This window comes from Thalassophryne amazonica, chromosome 19, assembly GCF_902500255.1.
Source record: "Thalassophryne amazonica chromosome 19, fThaAma1.1, whole genome shotgun sequence".
NCBI classification, from domain to species: domain Eukaryota; kingdom Metazoa; phylum Chordata; class Actinopteri; order Batrachoidiformes; family Batrachoididae; genus Thalassophryne; species Thalassophryne amazonica.
The window spans coordinates 67411479-67435798 of record NC_047121.1 but is presented as its reverse complement, the minus strand read 5'-3'; the positions used below and the strand labels follow the sequence as shown (position 1 = coordinate 67435798).

Genomic DNA, 24320 nt, shown 5'->3' with positions numbered 1-24320 from the left:
ATTTGAATTTAATATTGAAAAGCCCATTTGGTGTACATTTTGCATTATATCTCAAAAGTGCCTCTATCACTAATTTTTCTGTTAATGGATTTACCTGCACCACCAAAATTGTGGGCTCCAGTCTGTTTACAGAGTAAACAAACAGGGGCAAAAACATAACCTCCACCCAACTTCATTGGCAGGATAATAATTAATGCACCAATTAAATTAATTTTGCTTCTTGGTGCATGATGTGGTAACACATTTCAAGTATAAATATGGCTTACAGACCTATGCAACATGTTTTTAGACAGATGCAACTAATACGCTGGTGCAAAATTGCTGGAAAACATAGTAATCTGCATGGAATATGACACAAAAACTCAAGATAAACTGAAAGTGATTTCATATTAGTGTGGTGGAAAATTAAACACTAAAAAGCTCATTAATATGGGGAAAGTAGGCTGTTACGCATACTCTGAATCAACAGTTGCAATAAGCAAATGTGGAAATTTTTTTTAATATTTTCTCTTAACTTCAGCAGACCTTCCACATTATGTTCTTAATGATTACCACTTACTTCGGACATTAATATTTTGCTTTGAGTGTACCAACATGAATGATTATTTTTCCCTCATCAGTCAGTTCTGCAGGATGTATGTTGATGAAGGTGCCAGTCAGAGGCAGGGAAAATGGAGTGGGGCAGAAGAGTAAATGGGGTACCCCAGTGGGGGGTCAGCTGCTTGGACTGTTAAGTTCCTTAGCATGAATGGGTGAGCTTGGATGCTGTAGCGCTCCTCGTCATCATTAGTTGCATAGAGGAGCTCCCATGAAAGGTTTGCCCACTGGCCACGGACACCTTCTCCGTTTAGCCTGCCCACCTGCACCAGCTGTTCCTGAAGGGACAGGACCCGCCCTGTGTAGGTGCCCTGTAGACAAGCACAGTCATAACTACTATAGTACAATTCAGTGATGCCAGCTCTGTAATGAAAATTATGATCTATTCTGTGTGAAGAACGGTAAAAAAATAACCATAGACTTTAAGCGATGATATTGCTAATGGGTGTCCTTACCATAGCAAGGTCGTGCCCTAAAGAAAATAGGAAGGGTTTCTCCTGAAGAACACAGTCGTGCCAGCCTTTCTCTGCCACAAGGCCAATATACCAATCCCTTTCATATTCCTCCAACGTGCTGAATAATTCCTCAGGACACTCCATGGGCCCCAAGCTTGCCTGGTCAAAAAGCAGCTTGAAACTGAACCTAAAACCATGGATGAAACACTCATTCAATTCATGGCTCTTTTATCTATCCATCCATCCAACTATAAACATTTAAAAAATCCAACTGCCAATTTTACCTGAATGCCCTCAGAGCAAGCTGGTAAAGTTCTTTACTTGAAGATAGCCAGTCAAGTCCTTCTGTCCATGGTACATCTCCACAATAGACCCTGAAGACATAACTGGGGCTTGTGAATGCAGAATCAGCCCCCAGTGAGATGAGACATGAAAGTGCAACCTGAGTGTGTAGATCTTTCAAGGCCTCATCTTCTTTCAGGGCTTTGGTCATGTCCTCTGAGGCCTCGACCTGCACGGTAGGTCCAAACCTCCCCAAGCTAAACTGAAACCAGTCATCAGGGAACAAAGGCTTGAGATGCAGCAAGCGGGATGGTAGCAACGGGGCTGTCCTCCAACCTGTTGGTAAGTCGAATACCTCTGACTGGGGGCAACTGAACTTAAGAGGAGGGAGAGACCCAGGGCTGTCTCTGAAGATTTCTGGATTATGGCCTTTATCCACAGCTGGCATTCCAAGGCCCAGTCCCAAAGGTTGCAGTGGCTGCAGGGCAGAGAGCGCCATGTTTTCAAAAAGGCTGTCCATCTCTACAGAGCCTGGAAGAGAAGCCCCAGTCTGTAGTCCAGTTTGCCCAGGCTGAGACTCTGCACTTACTAATGCCACTGTCCGCCTGGCTGGTTGAGGCCCAAATAAGTCATCCTCATCTGACCAATCACCAAAGGAGGTCAAGCTAGAACTGTCCTGTCTGAACCTGAGAGAAGATACATTGGATTCCACCACAACAGCATCAGGTGGCTGATTACAAGTAGTCTGTGCCAGCTGGGAGGACTGAGACTTCCTGGCCCCTATCCCTGGGCCTTCATCACTGCTCCAATGAAATCCTTTATGCTTCTGAACACAGTATCTGAGCAGCAACCACACCAGTGCTTTCAGAAAGTCATCCTGGAGTTTCCTCAGGTTGTCATGAGAGTCAATGATACCAGAGAGCACATTCCGGGCATCAGAGTAGACTCTCACAGGAAGGGCCGCACAAGGGGTGAGAGCATTTGCCCAATGCAGATTAACACCCTGGATAAACCCAAGCCTTTCAGGGCGCTCAAAGGCAGCCTCAAACACTTCATCTACCCGGCGTGCTTCCACTGTATGGCAAGATGTCTCCTGGAGCTCCAAACCCTTTAATGCATCACACAACATGCAATTACTTTGTGCAAATAGCATCCAAGATTCTTAGTAGACAAACACTGCCAGAAACATGCATTACCTTAACGTTGGCAGTGCAGTAGCCATATCCTCTCTCAAGGATCACAATCCAAACCATGCGGTCTTGAAAGCGACCAAGAAAATGAGATCCTGGGGCTAAAGATCCTATGGTAGGAAAAGAAAACCATCAGCTATTTGATTTAACTTAAGGAACTGGACATGGAAATTCAAGTCAAGGAAGAACAGAATAAATACACAATTCATATAAGAAACTCGCTGTGTGAAGCCTTTTCATTTTTCTTCAGTTCTTCATTGTTGCAGACTACAGGGACAGCAGGCACTGGATTAGTTACAGGGAGATACACACCTTCACAGTTAATGTTCATAACACTGTATTACATGACTGAGTGAGATCAACATACCAGTTTTAGGAATTAGCTTTAGCCTAAAAAATTGCACTTTTTTTGCAGAATTTAGTCTTCCTTTTGGTGGAATAAGATGGATGAAAGCACCGGCAAAGTTACAGAGGTTTTTCTTTTAGTTGTTGACTGCTTGGTTGGCTCAAGGGTAAAGTCAGATGCCCTAATGACATCTGAGGATAGTCTTAGTCACTACCTCACTGATGAAAAGTGATACACTGGATACACTTCTTTACTGCTCCCTGCTGTACAATAACCAAAGTGATCAAGTACAAGACTACTACACACTGCCACTGTTACACAGATTCAACCTACTGTTACAAGTGCTTATTTTTTTGATATGCTGTGGTTGGGACATTACCATGTCAGGGGACTTAAAAAAAACATCAGTGATCATATTCAGTTTTATTAAACTCTGTATCCTGACCTTTTCCTGACAAAGATGACAAAATTCAAATAAGTACATCCTGTACTGAAGAGGTCTCAGTGCCCACTGGGGTAGGTATTTATACCCATAGTGCCATAGTGTGAAGTGGATGAGAATCTACAACTCCCCCTGGATGGGATACCAGTCCATTGCAGCTTACTTCCCCAGCCAAGGCTGGCACACATTTACTGGTGGACTGTGATGCTCCATAAGTCTTGTCTTCAAAGACACAGAGTGATTGGGAATTGAACCCAGGTCTACATGCCCAATTCCTATCCCACTTCAGTACCTGCATTTCCTAACAAATCATAGCATAAAAACAAGATGCAGTTCAACTCTTCTCTAGAGTATTATCCTGCTAATGGTGTGGAAACAGTTGGATATAATGAAAGCAGACCCATGCTTCTTTTAGGGGTGCTAAAAGTGGTTTAAGAGAAAGGTTAATGTGTGAACAGCTCCTTCAAGTCCCAGGAAGTTCAAGTGGCTCATACGACTCCCTGGAACTTGAAGGAGCTGTTCACACATTAACCTTTCTCTTAATAATAAACCATTAGTAATGAGACATCACTACTTTTTGATACAGTTCATACTTGACCCAGAGGACAGCTCAGTCACTACAAGTCAAAACATTTTAGTAAAAAAAAAAAAAAAAGTTGAGCGCCATTTGTGTTTACACTGCTGTGAACCATAAAGAGTTTAAATATTGAAAAGACGTGCAAAATCAGTTTATCCATCTATACGTGTGTACCTAAAACTTTTTTTTTTAATTAATGAAAAATGCTGTCTTTTGCAAACAATCACATTGACTTATTTTCACCTTTATTTTTATTTTTCAGATTAAAACAAAAACAGTCATTGAAAGGGGAATTTGTTTTGCTTTATGCACCTCTGCAGACAACAGCGAGTGACCTGCATCAGAGCTGCAAAGTCATAAATGACACCTCGTCATGGACTAGTTATATGATTATCTGTCCAATTACTTTAGGTCCCTTAAAAATGTGGGGGTCACACACAAAAAAAAGCACTGCTGATCCTATGATGTAAACACGATTTGGATGCAGCTACCTTCCAATTAAAGCTGACAGTCTGCAGTATGAGCTTGTGATCACGATGTGCTCTCAACATGGGATTACGATATACAAATGTGTTCTCAATAAAAGCCACATTGCAATGTTGGCATGTACACAAGTGTGCCCAAACCTTTGACTGGTACTGTAGTATTTGCTGACTTTGGACATATTAATATTACACATCATCTGCTCACATTTGAGAAAGGTTGGGACAGAAAAAAAAAGACAGGCAGAAATAAGAAACACCAAGCATGGACAACTAACCCAGTGACCCTCTTGCAAAGGCTGTCCTCAGGGCACAGGCCAAACTTCCACTCATCTGCTGGTAAAAGACTGAGTCGGGGCAGGGACAGGCAGTACCTACAGGCCCTGGCCAACTGCGCTGCGGTCTGGGGAACCCTACCAGGAAGATAGGCAGGGTGAAAAGTGGAAGCAGAGGGGCAGAGAGGAGGGCAGAGAGGGTCACCACAGTCAGAAGCAATGGCCACATGGAGGCGTTCAGAGCAAGGAGGGTTCCAGCCGACTGACGCCGCTGCTTCTTCTCTGTCCAAGAAGTCACCAAGACTGTAAGGGTGAACTTAAGCTTAGCCACAAACTGGGTGAGGCGATCAATTAGGAAACCCACCTACATCAGACAGAAAACCTGATTATTTTTGTACTGTCTGCAGAATAAATCAGCCTAATAAAAGAAATAAAAGGTCAACTTAAAGATACTATTTTTAAAAAAGGCTCACCAGAAGTAGCTGAATTCCAGTGCCCAGGTCATCCCACCCTGGCAGCAGGTTGTTTCCAGCTATAAGTCGCACCAGAACCACAACCGCCATTTGGAGCAGAGCATCCTCAGAGCTCTGCCACACCTGCACATCAACAAACAGCATAACAAATCACAATAACAGCACTCAGTGCTTAATTGTGCTTTATGTTTGAAAGCAAAAATATTGTGGCAACACAAAGCATTAAGAAGCTTCCTCTGTATCGTCTTCTATTACGAGGTCTATTAGAAAAGTATCCAACCTTATTATTTTTTTTCAAAAACCATATGGATTTAAATCACGTGTGATTGCGTCAGCCAAGCTTGAACCTTCATGCGCATGCGTGAGTTTTTTCACACCTGTCGGTTGCGTCATTCGCCTGTGAGCAGGCTTTGAGTGAGGAGTGCTCCACCACTCTCGTCGTTTTTTTCATTGTTTAGGAATGGCTCAGAGACTGCTGCTTTGCTTGATCAAAATTTTTTCAGAAACTGTGAGGGACATCAAAGTGGACACCATTCGAGAAATTCAGATGGTTTTTGGTGAAAATTTTATGGGCTTCAAAGAGATTACGGAGTGTTACTGTCGCTTTAAGGACGGCCCACAGCAACTGGTGGTGCGCCGCGCTCCAAAGCCGCCATCGACAGGCTGAGCGACCATTTCATTTCTAAACGGATGGCTGTATGGATCCGTGACCATCGTGTGCAATTTCTCTGGTTATCACAAGAGCTGGACATCAACCATTTTCTGGCAGATTTCACTTTTAACGAGATTTTGTCATGGAAAGCCGAGCGGAGGCTTCGCGCGTCACGATGGATTCGCTACTGGAGCGAGACAAAACCACCTCCGTTTTGGTCTCACAGGACGGCTTTGAGATGGCGTTCAGACAGCTGTCGGTGGTTTTTCCATCGAGTGATTATCCGAGAAATTGTGGATGTGCCTGGGCATGCCAGAACATGTCCTGTGAGGCTTCATCACGGCGTTGCTTTGCGCCATGCAGCACCGCTGTGACGCGCGGAATTCCTCCGCACGTCTGTCTCAATGTGCCGAAAAAGTGCTGATGTCCACATTTTTTCACAATTCCTGTGCTAGCCAGATGACATCCCGGATAAAACACAGCGTCCAGTTTGGAAATGAACGGCACATTCCACTGTTACAGGAGTTTTTGTCATGGAAAGAGGAGCGGAGGCTTCGCGCGTTGCGGCGGTGCCGCATGGCGCAAAGCAACGCCGTGATGAAGCCTCACAGGACATGTTCTGGCATGTCCAGGCACATCCACAATTTCTTGGATAATCACTCGATGGAAAAACCACCGAGAGCTGTCTGAACACCATCTCAAAGCCGTCCTGTGAGACCAAAATGGAGGTGGTTTTGTCTCGCTCCAGTAGCGAATCCATCGTGACACGCAAAGCCTCCTCTCGGCTTTCCATGACAAAATCTCTTGTTAAAAGTGAAATCTGCCAGAAAATGGATGATGTCCAGCTCTTGTGATACCCAGAGAAATTACACACGATGGTCACGGATCCATACAGCCATCCGTTTAGAAATGAAATGGTCGCTCAGCCTGTCGATGGCGGCTTCGGAGCGCAGTACACCACCAGTCGCTCTGGGCCGTCCTTAAAGCAACAGTAACACTCCTTATTCACTACCAAGCCTGTAACATTTTCACCGAAAACCATCTGAATTTCTCGAATGGTGTCCACTTTGATGTCCCTCACAGTTTCTGAAAAAATTTTGATCAAGCAAAGCGGCAGTCTCTGAGCCATTCCTAAACAATGAAAAAAACGACGAGAGGGGTGGACCACTCCTCACTCAAAGCCTGCTCACAGGCGAATGACGCAACCGACAGGCGTGAAAAAACTCACGCATGCGCATGAAGATTCAAGCTTGGCTGACGCAATCACACATGATTCAAACCCATATGGTTTTTGAAAAAAATAATAAGGTCGGATACTTTTCTAATAGACCTCGTAATTTCAATGACAGGGGGATGGCCAACAGACACCCACCCATGTTGATATGAAGTACTTACTGTAATAAAATATTTATGTAAATTATCTTCACATTGATCAATCAATCAATCAATTTTTTTTATATAGCGCCAAATCACAACAAACAGTTGCCCCAAGGCGCTTTATATTGTAAGGCAAGGCCATACAATAATTATGTAAAACCCCAACGGTCAAAACGACCCCCTGTGAGCAAGCACTTGGCTACAGTGGGAAGGAAAAACTCCCTTTTAACAGGAAGAAACCTCCAGCAGAACCAGGCTCAGGGAGGGGCAGTCTTCTGCTGGGACTGGTTGGGGCTGAGGGAGAGAACCAGGAAAAAGACATGCTGTGGAGGGGAGCAGAGATCGATCACTAATGATTAAATGCAGAGTGGTGCATACAGAGCAAAAAGAGAAAGAAACAGTGCATCATGGGAACCCCCCAGCAGTCTACGTCTATAGCAGCATAACTAAGGGATGGTTCAAGGTCACCTGATCCAGCCCTAACTATAAGCTTTAGCAAAAAGGAAAGTTTTAAGCCTAATCTTAAAAGTAGAGAGGGTGTCTGTCTCCCTGATCTGAATTGGGAGCTGGTTCCACAGGAGAGGAGCCTGAAAGCTGAAGGCTCTGCCTCCCATTCTACTCTTACAAACCCTAGGAACTACAAGTAAGCCTGCAGTCTGAGAGCGAAGCGCTCTATTGGGGTGATATGGTACTACGAGGTCCCTAAGATAAGATGGGACCTGATTATTCAAAACCTTATAAGTAAGAAGAAGAATTTTAAATTCTATTCTAGAATTAACAGGAAGCCAATGAAGAGAGGCCAATATAGGTGAGATATGCTCTCTCCTTCTAGTCCCCGTCAGTACTCTAGCTGCAGCATTTTGAATTAACTGAAGGCTTTTTAGGGAACTTTTAGGACAACCTGATAATAATGAATTACAATAGTCCAGCCTAGAGGAAATAAATGCATGAATTAGTTTTTCAGCATCACTCTGAGACAAGACCTTTCTGATTTTAGAGATATTGCGTAAATGCAAAAAAGCAGTCCTACATATTTGTTTAATATGCGCTTTGAATGACATATCCTGATCAAAAATGACTCCAAGATTTCTCACAGTATTACTAGAGGTCAGGGTAATGCCATCCAGAGTAAGGATCTGGTTAGACACCATGTTTCTAAGATTTGTGGGGCCAAGTACAATAACTTCAGTTTTATCTGAGTTTAAAAGCAGGAAATTAGAGGTCATCCATGTCTTTATGTCTGTAAGACAATCCTGCAGTTTAGCTAATTGGTGTGTGTCCTCTGGCTTCATGGATAGATAAAGCTGGGCATCATCTGCGTAACAATGAAAATTTAAGCAATACCGTCTAATAATACTGCCTAAGGGAAGCATATATAAAGTGAATAAAATTGGTCCTAGCACAGAACCTTGTGGAACTCCATAATTAACTTTAGTCTGTGAAGAAGATTCCCCATTTACATGAACAAATTGTAATCTATTAGACAAGTATGATTCAAACCACCGCAGCGCAGTGCCTTTAATACCTATGGCATGCTCTAATCTCTGTAATAAAATTTTATGGTCAACAGTATCAAAAGCAGCACTGAGGTCTAACAGAACAAGCACAGAGATGAGTCCACTGTCCAAGGCCATAAGAAGATCATTTGTAACCTTCACTAATGCTGTTTCTGTACTATGATGAATTCTAAAACCTGACTGAAACTCTTCAAATAGACCATTCCTCTGCAGATGATCAGTTAGCTGTTTTACAACTACCCTTTCAAGAATTTTTGAGAGAAAAGGAAGGTTGGAGATTGGCCTATAATTAGCTAAGATAGCTGGGTCAAGTGATGGCTTTTTAAGTAATGGTTTAATTACTGCCACCTTAAAAGCCTGTGGTACATAGCCAACTAACAAAGATAGATTGATCATATTTAAGATCGAAGCATTAAATAATGGTAGGGCTTCCTTGAGCAGCCTGGTAGGAATGGGGTCTAATAAACATGTTGATGGTTTGGATGAAGTAACTAATGAAAATAACTCAGACAGAACAATCGGAGAGAAAGAGTCTAACCAAATACCGGCATCACTGAAAGCAGCCAAAGATAACGATACGTCTTTGGGATGGTTATGAGTAATTTTTTCTCTAATAGTTAAAATTTTGTTAGCAAAGAAAGTCATGAAGTCATTACTAGTTAAAGTTAATGGAATACTCAGCTCAATAGAGCTCTGACTCTTTGTCAGCCTGGCTACAGTGCTGAAAAGAAACCTGGGGTTGTTCTTATTTTCTTCAATTAGTGATGAGTAGAAAGATGTCCTAGCTTTACGGAGGGCTTTTTTATAGAGCAACAGACTCTTTTTCCAGGCTAAGTGAAGATCTTCTAAATTAGTGAGACGCCATTTCCTCTCCAACTTACGGGTTATCTGCTTTAAGCTACGAGTTTGTGAGTTATACCACGGAGTCAGACACTTCTGATTTAAAGCTCTCTTTTTCAGAGGAGCTACAGCATCCAAAGTTGTCTTCAATGAGGATGTAAAACTATTGACGAGATACTCTATCTCCCTTACAGAGTTTAGGTAGCTACTCTGCACTGTGTTGTTATATGGCATTAGAGAACATAAAGAAGGAATCATATCCTTAAACCTAGTTACAGCGCTTTCTGAAAGACTTCTAGTGTAATGAAACTTATTCCCTACTGCTGGGTAGTCCATCAGAGTAAATGTAAATGTTATTAAGAAATGATCAGACAGAAGGGAGTTTTCAGGGAATACTGTTAAGTCTTCTATTTCCATACCATAAGTCAGAACAAGATCTAAGATATGATTAAAGTGGTGGGTGGACTCATTTACTTTTTGAGCAAAGCCAATAGAGTCTAATAATAGATTAAATGCAGTGTTGAGGCTGTCATTCTCAGCATCTGTGTGGATGTTAAAATCACCCACTATAATTATCTTATCTGAGCTAAGCACTAAGTCAGACAAAAGGTCTGAAAATTCACAGAGAAACTCACAGTAACGACCAGGTGGACGATAGATAATAACAAATAAAACTGGTTTTTGGGACTTCCAATTTGGATGGACAAGACTAAGAGACAAGCTTTCAAATGAATTAAAGCTCTGTCTGGGTTTTTGATTAATTAATAAGCTGGAATGGAAGATTGCTGCTAATCCTCCGCCCCGGCCCGTGCTACGAGCATTCTGACAGTTAGTGTGACTCGGGGGTGTTGACTCATTTAAACTAACATATTCATCCTGCTGTAACCAGGTTTCTGTTAGGCAGAATAAATCAATATGTTGATCAATTATTATATCATTTACCAACAGGGACTTAGAAGAGAGAGACCTAATGTTTAATAGACCACATTTAACTGTTTTAGTCTGTGGTGCAGTTGAAGGTACTATATTATTTTTTCTTTTTGAATTTTTATGCTTAAATAGATTTTTGCTGGTTATTGGTAGTCTGGGAGCAGGCACCGTCTCTACGGGGATGGGGTAATGAGGGGATGGCAGGGGGAGAGAAGCTGCAGAGAGGTGTGTAAGACTACAATTCTGCTTCCTGGTCCCAACCCTGGATAGTCACGGTTTGGAGGATTTAAGAAAATTGGCCAGATTTCTAGAAATGAGAGCTGCTCCATCCAAAGTGGGATGGATGCCGTCTCTCCTAACAAGACCAGGTTTTCCCCAGAAGCTTTGCCAATTATCTATGAAGCCCACCTCATTTTTTGGACACCACTCAGACAGCCAGCAATTCAAGGAGAACATGCGGCTAAACATGTCACTCCCGGTCCGATTGGGGAGGGGCCCAGAGAAAACTACAGAGTCCGACATTGTTTTTGCAAAGTTACACACCGATTTAATGTTAATTTTAGTGACCTCCGATTGGCGTAACCGGGTGTCATTACTGCCGACGTGAATTACAATCTTACCAAATTTACGCTTAGCCTTAGCCAGCAGTTTCAAATTTCCTTCAATGTCGCCTGCTCTGGCCCCCGGAAGACAATTGACTATGGTTGCTGGTGTCGCTAACTTCACATTTCTCAAAACAGAGTCGCCAATAACCAGAGTTTGATCCTCGGCGGGTGTGTCGTCGAGTGGGAAAAAACGGTTAGAGATGTGAACGGGTTGGCGGTGTACACGGGGCTTCTGTTTAGGGCTACGCTTCCTCCTCACAGTCACCCAGTCAGCCTGCTTTCCCGGCTGCTCGGGATCTGCCAGGGGGGAACTAACGGCGGCTAAGCTACCTTGGTCCGCACCGACTACAGGGGCCTGGCTAGCTGTAGAATTTTCCACGGTGCGGAGCCGAGTCTCCAATTCGCCCAGCCTGGCCTCCAAAGCTACGAATAAGCTACACTTATTACAAGTACCGTTACTGCTAAAGGAGGCCGAGGAATAACTAAACATTTCACACCCAGAGCAGAAAAGTGCGGGAGAGACAGGAGAAGCCGCCATGCTAAATCGGCTAAGAGCTAGTAGCTACGCTAAGCTAGCGGATTCCTAAAAACACGCAAAGTGAATAATGTGTAAATAATTTATAGGTGATTCAGCAGAAGGAGTGCTTTAGTTAAGGCACGTAAAGATTACACTGGGAAACAAATCGTAATCTAGATAACTAGATCAATCTAACTGCGCAGAGTAAACAGCTAACAGATACAGAAAAACACCGCTGTGCTCCGGAACAGGAAGTGATACAATACCGCAGTGAGAGCCAACCACCAACAATTGATCAGAACAATAAAACCATACACAGGAGTGTGTATACATACCATTCTATAGGCTCGTGTAAAGCCGACACTGAGAGAAGCACTATGGAGCAGCTGCAGGGATTTGTCCATCGAAAGGAAAGCAATCATTGCAAATGGAGACACTGAAAGAAAACAAGCAATTATGGAGTTAAAATGAAATTTCACATACAGATGTATCTGCCGCTGTTTTTACTTAGAAGAACAAACTCACCGACATTAAGAAGGACCCTCCGAACTGCTGCAGCACTGTATAACCCTTGGTTTCTCTTCTTGAATGTCTGCACAGTGGACATGCCTTTTGGGTAGAGGGGATTGAGAAACAACCCTCCAAAGAAATAAACCCCCTGGATCTCTCCGAGAGCCCAGCAGATGCAGAAAAGTACAAGGAGGAGGTAGCTGATAGGAGCCTGGGGTCCCATATTCAAGTTGTGGGACTGAGCTGAACTGAGGAAGTGATTCAATAGGCCTCCTTCTGCAGTCGCAACCAGTAGTAGGCTCAAATGTAGCGCCAGCTCCTTGCAGCCCAGATTCCAGCCAAAGGAACTGGAATAAGGAGATGGTGAAACTCCTTTATGCAACCCATGGTCTCTGTAGGCTGCCCTAGAGCCTCTGCAGAGTGTGCCAACGTGACTGAGGTCTAGGCTCAACAGAAATCCCAAGGAGGTGGAAAAAAGAACCACAACCAGCGTGGATGAGATGAAATAGTTGCACACAGCTACAATGGTAGATATAGTGAACATCAACAGCAGCCTGTAGAACAGGACACAGACAAAGAATCAGATTGGTGAAATACAACAGACACGTTTCATAAAAGTTTTTTTTTTTTTTTTTTTTTTTTTTTTTAAGTAAAAAAGGCATTATAGTGTTAGACTTTCAAAAACAAATGAATATTGATTTTTTTTAAGTTAAAAAATAAGTTTTAATCAAGATCTTTAAGTTCATAATATCTAAAATGAGTAATGGCAGTTATGCACAGCTTAAAATCACTGAAGCTGTTTTCAAAAGGTGCACAGTAACTTCTCTGACCAAACCTGCAGTGTACAGTAAATGTTTATTTTTTCCCCTTTATAAAGTCCAGTATTTTCAAAAAAGTTTTTGCTAAACTATATTGAGTTGTAGCTAGTTGCCAATTTACATTAGCTGCATGCAGTGTTAGCTGCTAAAGATCATCTTGTGTACAAAGCCATATTTTGTTGAAAATATGGCAGATTACAGTATTATACTGCATGAATAGTAGAGAAATGTTTCTGTAGTTACACTAGTCCACATTTTACTTTAAGATGTGTTAAACAAAAAAGAAATGCATACAACATGCACCTCTCAGTGGCCGTGTGAATATCACTACTATTCACTGGTGTACGGATTATATAAACAACTCCTGATATACAATTTACTAAAACTGTTCAAGGAATAAATTCAGACCTAATTCCACTATGTACCTGAGGTTTGTGGACATGGGCGAGCCTCCTAAGCCAAAAACAAGAGTCTGCTCCATGGCCCAAAGGAGCAGGGCATCCAGGGGGGGCAGCACACCGAGTGCCCATAGAAGAGGTAGGAAGAGGAACAACACATGGAGAATGTGACTGGCCAGCTGGAGCTCAGGAATAGGGGCTGAAAATCTAAATCATAGTATGAATATTCACATTGTTATGGCAACAAGTAGTCTTTCTGAATTAATCAAACATCTGTGTTGAAGATGCTCACCTCTCAGCTAGGTCCACGGCGATGAATATAAAAATGTAGAGGGGCCGGTTGAGCGGGGTGAGCTCGTATGTGTCCTGTGCCTGGAAAGTGGCTGTCTCTGTGGCAGTATTTACAATGAGGGAATATTCCGCTATGCATAACGTCACCCAACTCAACACAAAGACTACAAGAGATACACCAATGCTGCCATATAGAGTAGTCAGTCTGCCAAGCAACACATACCATGTCCCAAAACCACAGAGTATCCCAGCCAATATTGTATGCAGAACAACGTTCAGCCCAAATCTCTTCCCCGGAGCAATGAATTTCACAGTCTCTGGACTGACACAGTGAGTAAATTCCACTTCCTCTTCGTCAGCCAGGACATTGGGCACGCCAATGCGTTCCACTGTGCCACTCCTATGGGCAGCAAACAGTGCCAGGGCCTGGACACCTGCTGCCGCCCCAAACATAAACATGCCAGAGAGCACTGCCGCATGCACTTCCTGGAGCAGCTGCAACTGGCAGAGCAGAGTACTGATGCCACCAAAGAGCCATGGTGTCAAGAACAACACTATCTGATTGACATAGACATACGGTGGGGCACAGTAGCCCAATTTGAAGCGCGGCCCGCCCAACACTGTCTGAGGAAAGCGTTTCCAGAAGAACTCCTGCTTGTACTCGTTAAGAAGGGGCACATCTGGCCCCATTCTGACCATTCGTAAAGGGCTGGCAGGTCATCTCCACACAGCTGAAGTATGGTTTCCATTCATCATACCAGACACAATCAAGTCCTCTGCAATGAAATATGTTTGCAGTTATTCAGGGTGTACTTTTTGCAAGGGATTTACCACAATGATTTTTCTCTATTGACACACATTCTGATGAACTAAGAACTAATCTAATAGTCTTTTTCTTTTTTCCACTTAAAAGCTGTATAAATTATGAAGAGGTTGAAACTATACATTTCTTCTTAAAGTGTTGTCCATCACTTCTTAGCTACACCAGGAGATATCTGTACACTTACCCTTGAAACACACCAGATTTATCTGTGACACGTCAACAGATCTGACAGCCAATACTCGAGTAGCTGCACATTTTACAAGCAATTCAGAAGGGTTTCTACACTCTATTTCAAACATGCAGCAAGTCTTCTGTGGATCAATGCTACTTCTGGTCAGCCAATCAGATAGTACTTTCCACATGGACAGAGAGGCACTAGTGTTTCCCTTCTGCTAATGGAAACTGTGCAAATACAGATATGAAATAATTATGAGGATGAATGTATTTTTAGGAATTAAAACAGTCACCTGTCTTTGATCCGATGTTCAAGACTTTCTTTGTAGGCTACAACAAAACAAAGTATGAAACAACAATAAATACAATTAAAACTGATAAACATTTAAATATGTGGAATACATTGCATAAGGACAAAAAATCCATGAAAATTTGAGAATAAACCTGAATTACAACAACATGCTATGCTTCTGATTGTCACACACTCGGTGCGTATATGAGGATGCTCAAAGGCGGGACTAATAACATAATGCTTGCATATGCAATGTCACAGATCTATGGTTGGTGTGTTTGAGGGGTTAGGATGCATATCTGCATAAAGGCAAAACTTACTGTAATCAAGATCTCCATAGAGCTTTGTGATGTCAAAAGTTGGGTGTTGCAACATCTGGAACTACACTGAAGTCCAACGACCTACTCTATCTTGACCCAAGGTCCACCTTAGCGACAAATTTCCCTGAAATGCACTCATAATTACCTCTGTCAACGAAGTTGGGAGGAGGTTATGTTTTCGCCCATTTATGTTTGTTTGTTTGTGAACAGCCTGTAATCCACAATTTTTCATATATTGTTATGAATATTTTTATTTTATTTATTTATATATATATATATATATATATATATATATATATATATATATATATATATATATATATATATATTTTTTTTTTTTTTTTTTTTTTTTTTTTTATTACAGAGGATTCACATCCTGACAGGCAAGATAACTGATTCAATTTTCAAGGTCATATTTCAAAGGTCAAAGTCAGGAAAAATCTTGGAAAAATCCCCATCCTTTAACAACTGAACAAATTTTCAAAAATTCATGACTGGCAAAAAAGATGAAATTTCTTTCATATTTGAGAGCATTATGTAGGATCACATCTTAACTGAAAGTATGATCCAGTGTTGCCGACCAAACGATATCCCCCGCCTTCACTGCGCATGCGTCATTTCGGAGTGTCAGCAGCATTTCACTGATTATTGCCTCGTTTCTGCTTAAAACTGTACTTCAGTCATCATCTATCTCAGCGGCAGATATCTGAAGCTTTTGTACAACAATCATTTCCATATAAATTCAGCATTATTTCATAATAAAAGATGGGGGAGCGATCAGAGCGCGACAGTAGCATGTCTGAGTCTGACTCTACACCCAAAGCGATCAAAGAGAGTAATGTGATTATTAACCATCAGATGACAAAGTAAAACCTCTTAAAATCAATCTAAAGTCAGTTTTAAGCAGAAATGAGGTGATAATCAGTGAATCAGTGCTGACACTCCGAAATGATGTATGCACAGCAGCACATCAGGCTCAGACGTGCTGCTGTCATGCTCTGATCACCCGTCTTTTATTATGAAATAATGCTGAATTTATGTGGAAATTATTGTTGTACAAAAGATTCAGATATCTGTCACTGAGATAGATGATGACTGGAGTGCAGTTTGAAGCAGAAATGAAGCGATGGTGAATTTCTGCTGATGCTCCGAAATGACGCATGCACAGTGAAGGCAGCGGGGGCTGATATTTAGGGGGGACCGTTCGGTCAGCAACACCATATCTGATCCAGATTACAGATTTTGTGGCTATTTAAATTTAACATTGAAAACCCTGTTTAGTGTATATTTGACATTATATCTTAATCAAACATGCCCCAATCACTCTCATATGAGAGGTGCAGCCTGGCACTCTATCACCTGACAAAGTTTGATCCGGATCTGATCTGGATTGTGGACATTTTAATTTAATATTGAAAAGCCTATTTGGTGTATATTTTACATTATATGAATCAAAAGTGCCTCAATCACTCATTTGTGACAATGAGGTGCAAACTGGCACTCTCCATGAATAGACCAAGTCTGAGCCACATCTGAACCATATTGCAGATTTAGCAGATATTTGATATTAACACTGAAAAGCCCTTTTAATCTATATTTTATATCTTATGAAAAGCCACCGCTAACAGGACTTTGACCTTGAAAACGTTTTCCAAGGTAAAAATTTGTGAAATAGGGGAGCGCAGTCTTGTTTGAACCCTGCATGATATTGCGGGATTTGACCACTTATGGGGACAGCCGCTCTGGTGTACAGTTTTGTTTTCGGCTGCAATCACCGAAGCAGTCGCGAAAAGTGCATTTTTTTTCGGTTCCCAGGGGAGAAGGGAAGATGAGGCAAATGGGAGACGTTGTGTCGGTAAGTGCTAGCCTACAGCTAACCAGATTAGCTCCGTTCTCTCACATGCACAACCGCCTCAACACGTTTGAGCTCCAGGTCATAAACAAACCGCAACACATGTCCACTTTCACCGCAGTGTCACTTTTTCTTTGCATTTTCACTTTGTTTGCGTGTAATTTGCCCAAAATCTCAGAGAAAGTGCAGTGTTTCTGTCCCCGAAAGTAGAGAAATTACATCATATGCGTCATATTATACGCTTTAGTGCCCACCCTCAAACAAGACTGCGGTTGCCCAATTGGAAACAAGTGCTGGCAGAGGTTTGTGCTCTATGAGTGCGGTGCTCAAGGTAAATTAGCTATTTAGATGACAACAAATTGGCAGAAAAAAATATCCTCCTTAGTAGAAACAGCTATCATGCAGGGATGACTGACAAAGTTGAAGTTAATGCATCCTTGCAATTTACCAACAAACTTTGTCATCATTCAGTCTACAAACATATCAAAAGCTATCTACACACAATACCCCATAATGACAATGTGTTTTTTTTTTTGGGGGGGGGGGGGGGGGGGGATTTCTCCAAATTTATTATTATTTAAAAAAAAAAACACATAACTAAGAAATCCCATGTACATAAGTATTCACAGCCTTTGCCATTAAGCTCAAAATTGAGCTCAGGTGTAGGGATGGGTGTCGAGAACCGGTTCCTTTCGGGTATCGTTAAGAAATGATTTGATCCACCGACATCAATAAGCTTTGTGCTTAACGATTCTGTTATCGGTCCTTCAGAGTGGCCGTTGTTTTCGGGGGTGTTTGTCAGGAAAATGATAATTTCTCTACATTGATTACAGACCCTGCAGCGGGTCCGTGATCAACTTTTCTGCAGCGCGGCTTTGCTCTGAACCTTGAACCATGCTTCGATTGGAAGCATGGTTCGCAGATTGAAGCAATGCTTCGACCTGTTGCTTCGTTTATACTTTCTTTCTTTCGCTTAATTTTCCCCCGCTAAAACCCTAAAGAGCATACGTCTGAGTATTATTTACCTTTTCTATGTTAAACCGACCTGTTATGGTCTTCTGAAACAGTTGATAGATGCATTTTATAACTTAAAAACGGGAGCGATGCTAACGCGTTAGCATATCTATGGCATTTTCAATGTTAAAAGTTAGCATTACGCATTTGCAGCTGTCATCACGTTCGGGTGCATTTGTTTTCAAATTGTAATATTTCTTAAATTTATTTTTGCCTATATATTAATAATCTAATGCTTATTATATACAATTTTAGAGAAAGAGACAAAAAAGAACCTGAATAGAAACAACAGAAAATATAAAAACAACTAATTATGAACCTACATAAATAAATAAATAAATATATATATATATATATATATATAGAGAGAGAGAGAGAGAGAGAGAGAGAGAGAGAGAGAGAGAGAGAGAGAGAGAGAAAGAAATAAGTGTTTCCTGTGAACACCGAGTGACTCTTACACCTCCATTTCATCCCTGTCTTATTTAAGTTTAATGACAGTTTGTTTCGGTCAAACCATATTTTCAGTGTGTTAATTTCTTTAGTGATTTCCTCCAGAACTATCTGCCAAACTAGAAAACTGCTGCATCCTAGTAAGAGCAGAATACTACTGGAATGAATTTGAATAAGGAAAGTTGTTTTGTTTTTTTCTCACCTAAATGGATACTCCACTCCCTGCAGTTTATCATCTGGAATAGTCCCAGACTGCATTTCAGAGCTTCTAGAATTCAAACATTTTCGTGTGGGTGGTGTTGGGGGGTAATTTTGGGTTTCAGCTTTTTTGTTTTTCACCACTTTCATCCCTGAATATGTTAATTGTGAGTCACGTTTGTGCAGATTAATGTTACTAACTGGGACTCCTGTCTTGTTGCGAGAAAGAAACAAGAACCGTCCTCTGTTCTGTTCACACAGCTCCAAACGCTGCGCGGCTCTCTGATGAGTCAAGTTAGAATGATAGAGTCCAGTCTGAATTAATAACTTCAAAGTGAAACACCGTTTTGTTTATTTTTATTTATGTCCAGAGATCAAGGGTACAGTGACCAATTTCATATTTATTTACTTTAAGACTCAATGAAATACATAGAAAACCTGTAAAGCCTACTTTTAGTACAAAATTCACGAGGTATCGATAAGGAATTGGATTGATAAGCAAAATCGATAATGGCATCAATATCGATAAAATCTTATCAATACCCATCCCTACTCAGGTGCATCCTGTTTCCACTTGAGGTGTTTCTGCAGCTTAACTGGAGTCCATCTGGGGTAAATTAGGTAGACTGGACATGAATTGGAAAAGGCACACCCCTGTCTACATATAAAGTCCCACAGTTGAGGGTGCATGACAGAATACATACCAAGCATGAAGTCAAAGGACAGGATTGGCTTGAGGCACAAATCTGGGTAAGGGTACAGAAACATTTCTGCTGCTTTGAAGGTCCCAATGAGCACAGTGGCCTCCATCATCTGTAAACGGAAGAAGTTCAGATCTACCAGGACTCTTTCTAGAGCTGGCCACCCATCTAAACTGAGCGATTGGGGGAGAAGGACCTTAGTCAGGGAGGTGACCAAGAACCCAATGGTCACTCTGTCAGAGCTCCAGCATTCCTCTGTGGAGAAAGGAGAACCTTCCAGAAGGGCAACCATCTCTGCAGCAATCCAACAATCAGGACTGCATGGTACAGTGGCCAGATGGAATTTGCTCCTTAGTAAAAGACACATGGCAGCCTCCCTGAAGTTTGCCAAAAGGGACCTGAAGGACTCTCAGACCATGACAAACAAAATTCTCTCATCTGATGAGACAAAGGTTGAACACAAATGGTGTAAATGCCAAGCGTCATGTTTGGAGGAAACCAGGCACCATCCCTACAGTGAAGCATGGTGGTATCAACATCATGCTGTAGGATGTTTTTCAGCAGCAGGAGCTGGGAGACTAGTCAGGATTGAAGGAAAGATGAATGCAGCAATGAACAGACATATCCTGGATGAAAACCAGAATGCTCTTGACCTCAGACTGGGGCGACGGTTCATCTTTCAGCAGGACAATGACCCTAAGGACACAGCCAAGATATCAAAGGAGTGGCTTCAGGACAACTCTGTGAATGTCCTTGAGTGGCCCAACCAGAGCCCAGACCTGAGTCTGACTGAACATCTATGAGAGATCTGAAAATGGTTGTTCACCGACGCTCCCCATCCAACTTGATGGCACTTCTTGAGAGGTGCTGCAAAGAGGAATGGGCAACCTGGAGAACTAGCTCAACACCAAGCAGTACAGTCCTGCCCCTCACCACCTTGTGACACCTTAACGTGGAGTCTAAGCCAGGGGTGGGCAACTTGTTCCAGAAAGGGCTAAGAGGGTGCAGGTTTTCTTTGCAGCCACTGACTCCACCAGGTGATTTCACTGATTAACTGATTCTATCTGCTCAAAGTGATATTAATCAGTGAAATCACCTGGTGGACTCAGTGGCTGCAAAGAAAACCTGCACTCTCTTGGCCCTTTCTGGAACAAGTTGCCCACCCCTGGTCTAGGAAGTTCTCTCTCAGTCCAGAGAACAGTCTCTAAGTGCACAATTACTGTAAATAGGGGAGGTGATGATCTAGTGGTTAAGCGTTGGCCTTGAGACCAGAAGATCCTTGGTTCAAACGCCAGCCTGACCGGAAAATCACTAAGGGCCCTTGGGCAAGGTCCTTAATCCCCTAGTTGTTCCTGGTGTGTAGTGGGCGCCTTGCATGGCAGCAGCCTCACATCGGGGTGAATGTGAGGCAATGATGTGTAAAGCGCTTTGAGTGTCTGATGCAGATGGAAAAGCGCTATACTCGTAAATGAAATCCATTTCCATTTAACCTCCCAAAGATAGGTGCACCAAGCTTGTGGCATCATATTCAAGAAGAACTGAGGCTGTAATTTCTGTGAAAGGTGCATTAACAAAGTACTGGGCAAAGGGTATGAATACTTACGTACATGTGATTTCTTAGTATTTTATTTTAAATAAATTTGCAAAAAAAAAAAAAAAAAAATTCATGTCATCATTATGGGGTGTTGTGAGTAGAATTTTGAGAGAGAACATTTAGTCACTCCATTTTGGAATAAGGTTGTAACATTAAAATGAGGAAAAGTTAAGCTCTGTGAATACTTTCTGGATGCACTATACCAACATTTAGACAGACAGCTGATACAGCTAACTTTGGGTTGTCCTTCAGTGAAATAATAGGTACCTGGCAAAAATATATATATCCCTACAGCACAATAACTGACAGAGAAACATCACATTTTCATTTTAAGGGGTTGGTTTTGGTAAAAAAATAAGCCATAACCTTGTAATCACCTGTATGACAACAGACAGAAGCAACAACTGCTGTATTGCAATGAAAACACAATTTGACTAACCTGAAAGACCTCGTACCTGACATTCTAGTCTCATCTTACTTAACGATATAGATATATATCCACAATTATTTGTTTTCTAAAGACTGTTCCCGTCTCCCTGTGTTAGTCAGCTAACGTCCAACATCAGCTAGCCAGTTCTCAGGTAGCTTGTTATTAATAATGACAAATAACAGAAGGTTGGTACTTTTTAGTGCCAATGCAATATGATAAAACTTACCATTAACGTCAAAAGAGTCAACTGGAAGTTCGCTTTCAACTATTTAACTGCACGAGCAGTTTTACAGGCAGAAAGGACGGATATCGACAGCTAGCTAGCTGCAAGCCAAGTGCTAAAAAGCCAAGCAATGTACACGGAAAGAGTGTAACCAATGGCAGCAGGGACAGGAAGGAGACTATGTTCTGATTGGCCTGAAATTAATAAACCACGCCTCTTCTTCCATTAGCCACGTTGATGCGTTACAATTCTGTGGCAGCTTCAAACAATAACAGAATAACCAGGTCGGTGCTTGAATCAAGCTTTTATTGTCTCCAGAATCAGCAGACATTTGTTTAACCTCCTTTATATCAGATCAGCTATATCAGTTAGCTGTTATTTTAGATGTGCTTTATGTTATTTTAAACTAATTATTAATCCATGTTGAATCATTCTAATTTTAATACAATTTCTTTTTAAAATTATTTTATTTTAAAGTATATTTTATAGTGTTTATGGAACTCTGTGCTCTCTGGCACAGCAATCCTGAACAAATATCTTCTGGGTCACTTTCCCAGTTAGCAACCAATATTTTGACAAAATTCTTGAAAATTCAGTTTAGAGTTTTTCCAGTCATTTCATTTAAACATATGAATAAGGCAAAAATATTATTCACTTTGTTGTTAACAGTCTAGGGCTTGTGCAGCCAAAATGTACACAGATGAGTTGTTGGTTAGTCCATCAAATGGTAAATATATAAATGGACTGCATTTATATAGCGCTTTTCCATCTGCATCAGATGCTCAAAGTGCTTTACAATAATGCCTCACATTCACCCCGATATCAGGGTGTTGCCATACAAGGCGCTCACTACACACCAGGAGCAATAGGGGATTAAAGACCTTGCCCAAGGGCCCTTAGTGATTTTGTAGTCAGGCTGGGATTTGAACCAAGGATCTTCTGGTCTCAAGCCCAATACCTTAACCAGTAGACCATCAGCTCCCCTAAAAGCCATCTTGTGTAAGCAATCACTCAAAAACAAATGCCATAACCTTGTAACTCACCACATTAAAAGGGCACATAATGAGGATGAAGTAATTAGAAGGTGGTTAACATTGATGTATTATCAATCAAAAAACAACTTTGACTATGTAACACCCCATACAAGATGATGTATCAAACAACTGTTGGATTATTGGATGATTTATGGATTATTATAAATCAGAAACACCATGGGTGAATTTACATTTGGTTTGTTTGCCACCTGTTCAGAAATAGGCACACCGTGGGTTTGTCAACATAAGAAACATGATGTCTACTATGGGAAAATACAGGACAAAATACACAACAGAACGGGATATTAAAACCAGAATTAAAGAATGAATTGTACATGTGGCTGGGGATGCCTTTAATCGATACTTGAAATTAGTGACGGCAAACTCAGGACACTGTTTTGGAAAGTTTTTAAACCTTTGCATGTTTCAGAACAATGTGGTGCAGTCTGTATCAAATGAAAGAAATGATGTGCTGGGCTAAATGGGGCCTCATTACCTCATCAACTGTTCCAAAATGTTCAAGGCCACTGCCCGCTCTGTGTCTCTGTACATGCACTAGCACGTATTTTGCTTGTCTCTATAGTAGAGGTAATAAAATATAATGACGAAAACTGTAAAATTACTGGAATGGGGATCAATAGGCAGAAAATCCCCTACACAAATTGTACATTTCTCACTGTAGCAGACAGACCCGTGATAATGCAGCCATTGATTATCCCCAAGTGTGTCGCGGTTGAGAGCCTATGACTCCTGGATGGAACACCACTCCAACATAGGCTAGTTCATCAGTCAACCCAACTACCCATTTACAGGTTGGTGGACTGAGACAGTACAGATGTAGTGTCTCGTCCAAGGACACGGACAGCTATTGTGACTGGGAATTGAACCCAGGTCTACATATTGGCAGGTCAACTTCTTCAATGAGCTACCTGCTCTATGCTTGTCCCTAATATGACAAGGCAGCAACACATGTTTTTGTAATATATATATTTTTTTTATTACAGTTGAGAGAGACAGGAAACAGGCAAAAGGTAGGATGAGACATGCAACAAAGGGCACACAAACCAGGACTGGAACCTGGGCACACTGCAAAACTCCATTTTGTGGAATGTGGTACACACCTTAACCTTTAAGCCATCATAAAGTGCAATATGGCATGAAATAAAAGCAACATTGAATCAGCCACTGTGTATATGTATGTATAAAATGTTATTGTTTCTTACTAATTCTACAGTTGTAAACCTGTTCTGTCGTATATACTGTAAACGTGTTGTTTGATCCACTTTTGTGATTCACCTCTGTGTTTCTCCCTATCCACCAGGTCATTATTGTAAATAAGATTTTTTTTTCTTAATAACTTACCTGGTTAATTAAAGGTTAAATCAAATCAAATGATTAATTAAAGTGAAAATTGCATTAGATTGTTCTTAATAGCTAAAAATGTGTAAGACACAACACATTATAACACATATCAGTTGATAAAAAAAGTAATTACTATAAAGATTAAATAGAACATTCTAAAAATAACACAATTGTAACAATGAATGTTGGTTTTCACAAATAAAGACATTACACTTTATAATTACATCAAATGCTACATGAGGATTTTCAAAAAATCCAAAATAATTGTTTTTGAGCTCA

The 24320-nt window shown here is 41.4% G+C and overlaps 1 protein-coding gene across 2 annotated transcripts; it reads right to left on the bottom strand.

Annotated features, from left to right (window-relative positions):
- Positions 1–269: 269 nt before the first annotated feature.
- pcnx4 (pecanex 4) lies at positions 270–21781 on the bottom strand. Of its 2 annotated transcripts, XM_034195282.1 has the most exons (12): positions 21649–21781; positions 14865–14901; positions 13576–14350; positions 13311–13490; positions 12083–12621; positions 11893–11993; positions 5120–5242; positions 4650–5010; positions 2531–2634; positions 1337–2442; positions 1053–1239; positions 270–908 (listed from the first exon to the last, which is right to left on the bottom strand). In XM_034195282.1, the coding sequence occupies exons 3-12, from the start codon at positions 14271–14273 to the stop codon at positions 657–659; spliced, it is 3651 nt and encodes a 1216-aa protein (XP_034051173.1). In that variant the 5' UTR covers positions 14274–14350; positions 14865–14901; positions 21649–21781; the 3' UTR covers positions 270–656. The 2 variants fall into 2 exon arrangements, with proteins under 2 accessions (XP_034051173.1, XP_034051174.1); XM_034195283.1 differs by lacking the exon at positions 14865–14901 and having other exon boundaries at positions 21649–21770.
- Positions 21782–24320: the final 2539 nt, after the last annotated feature.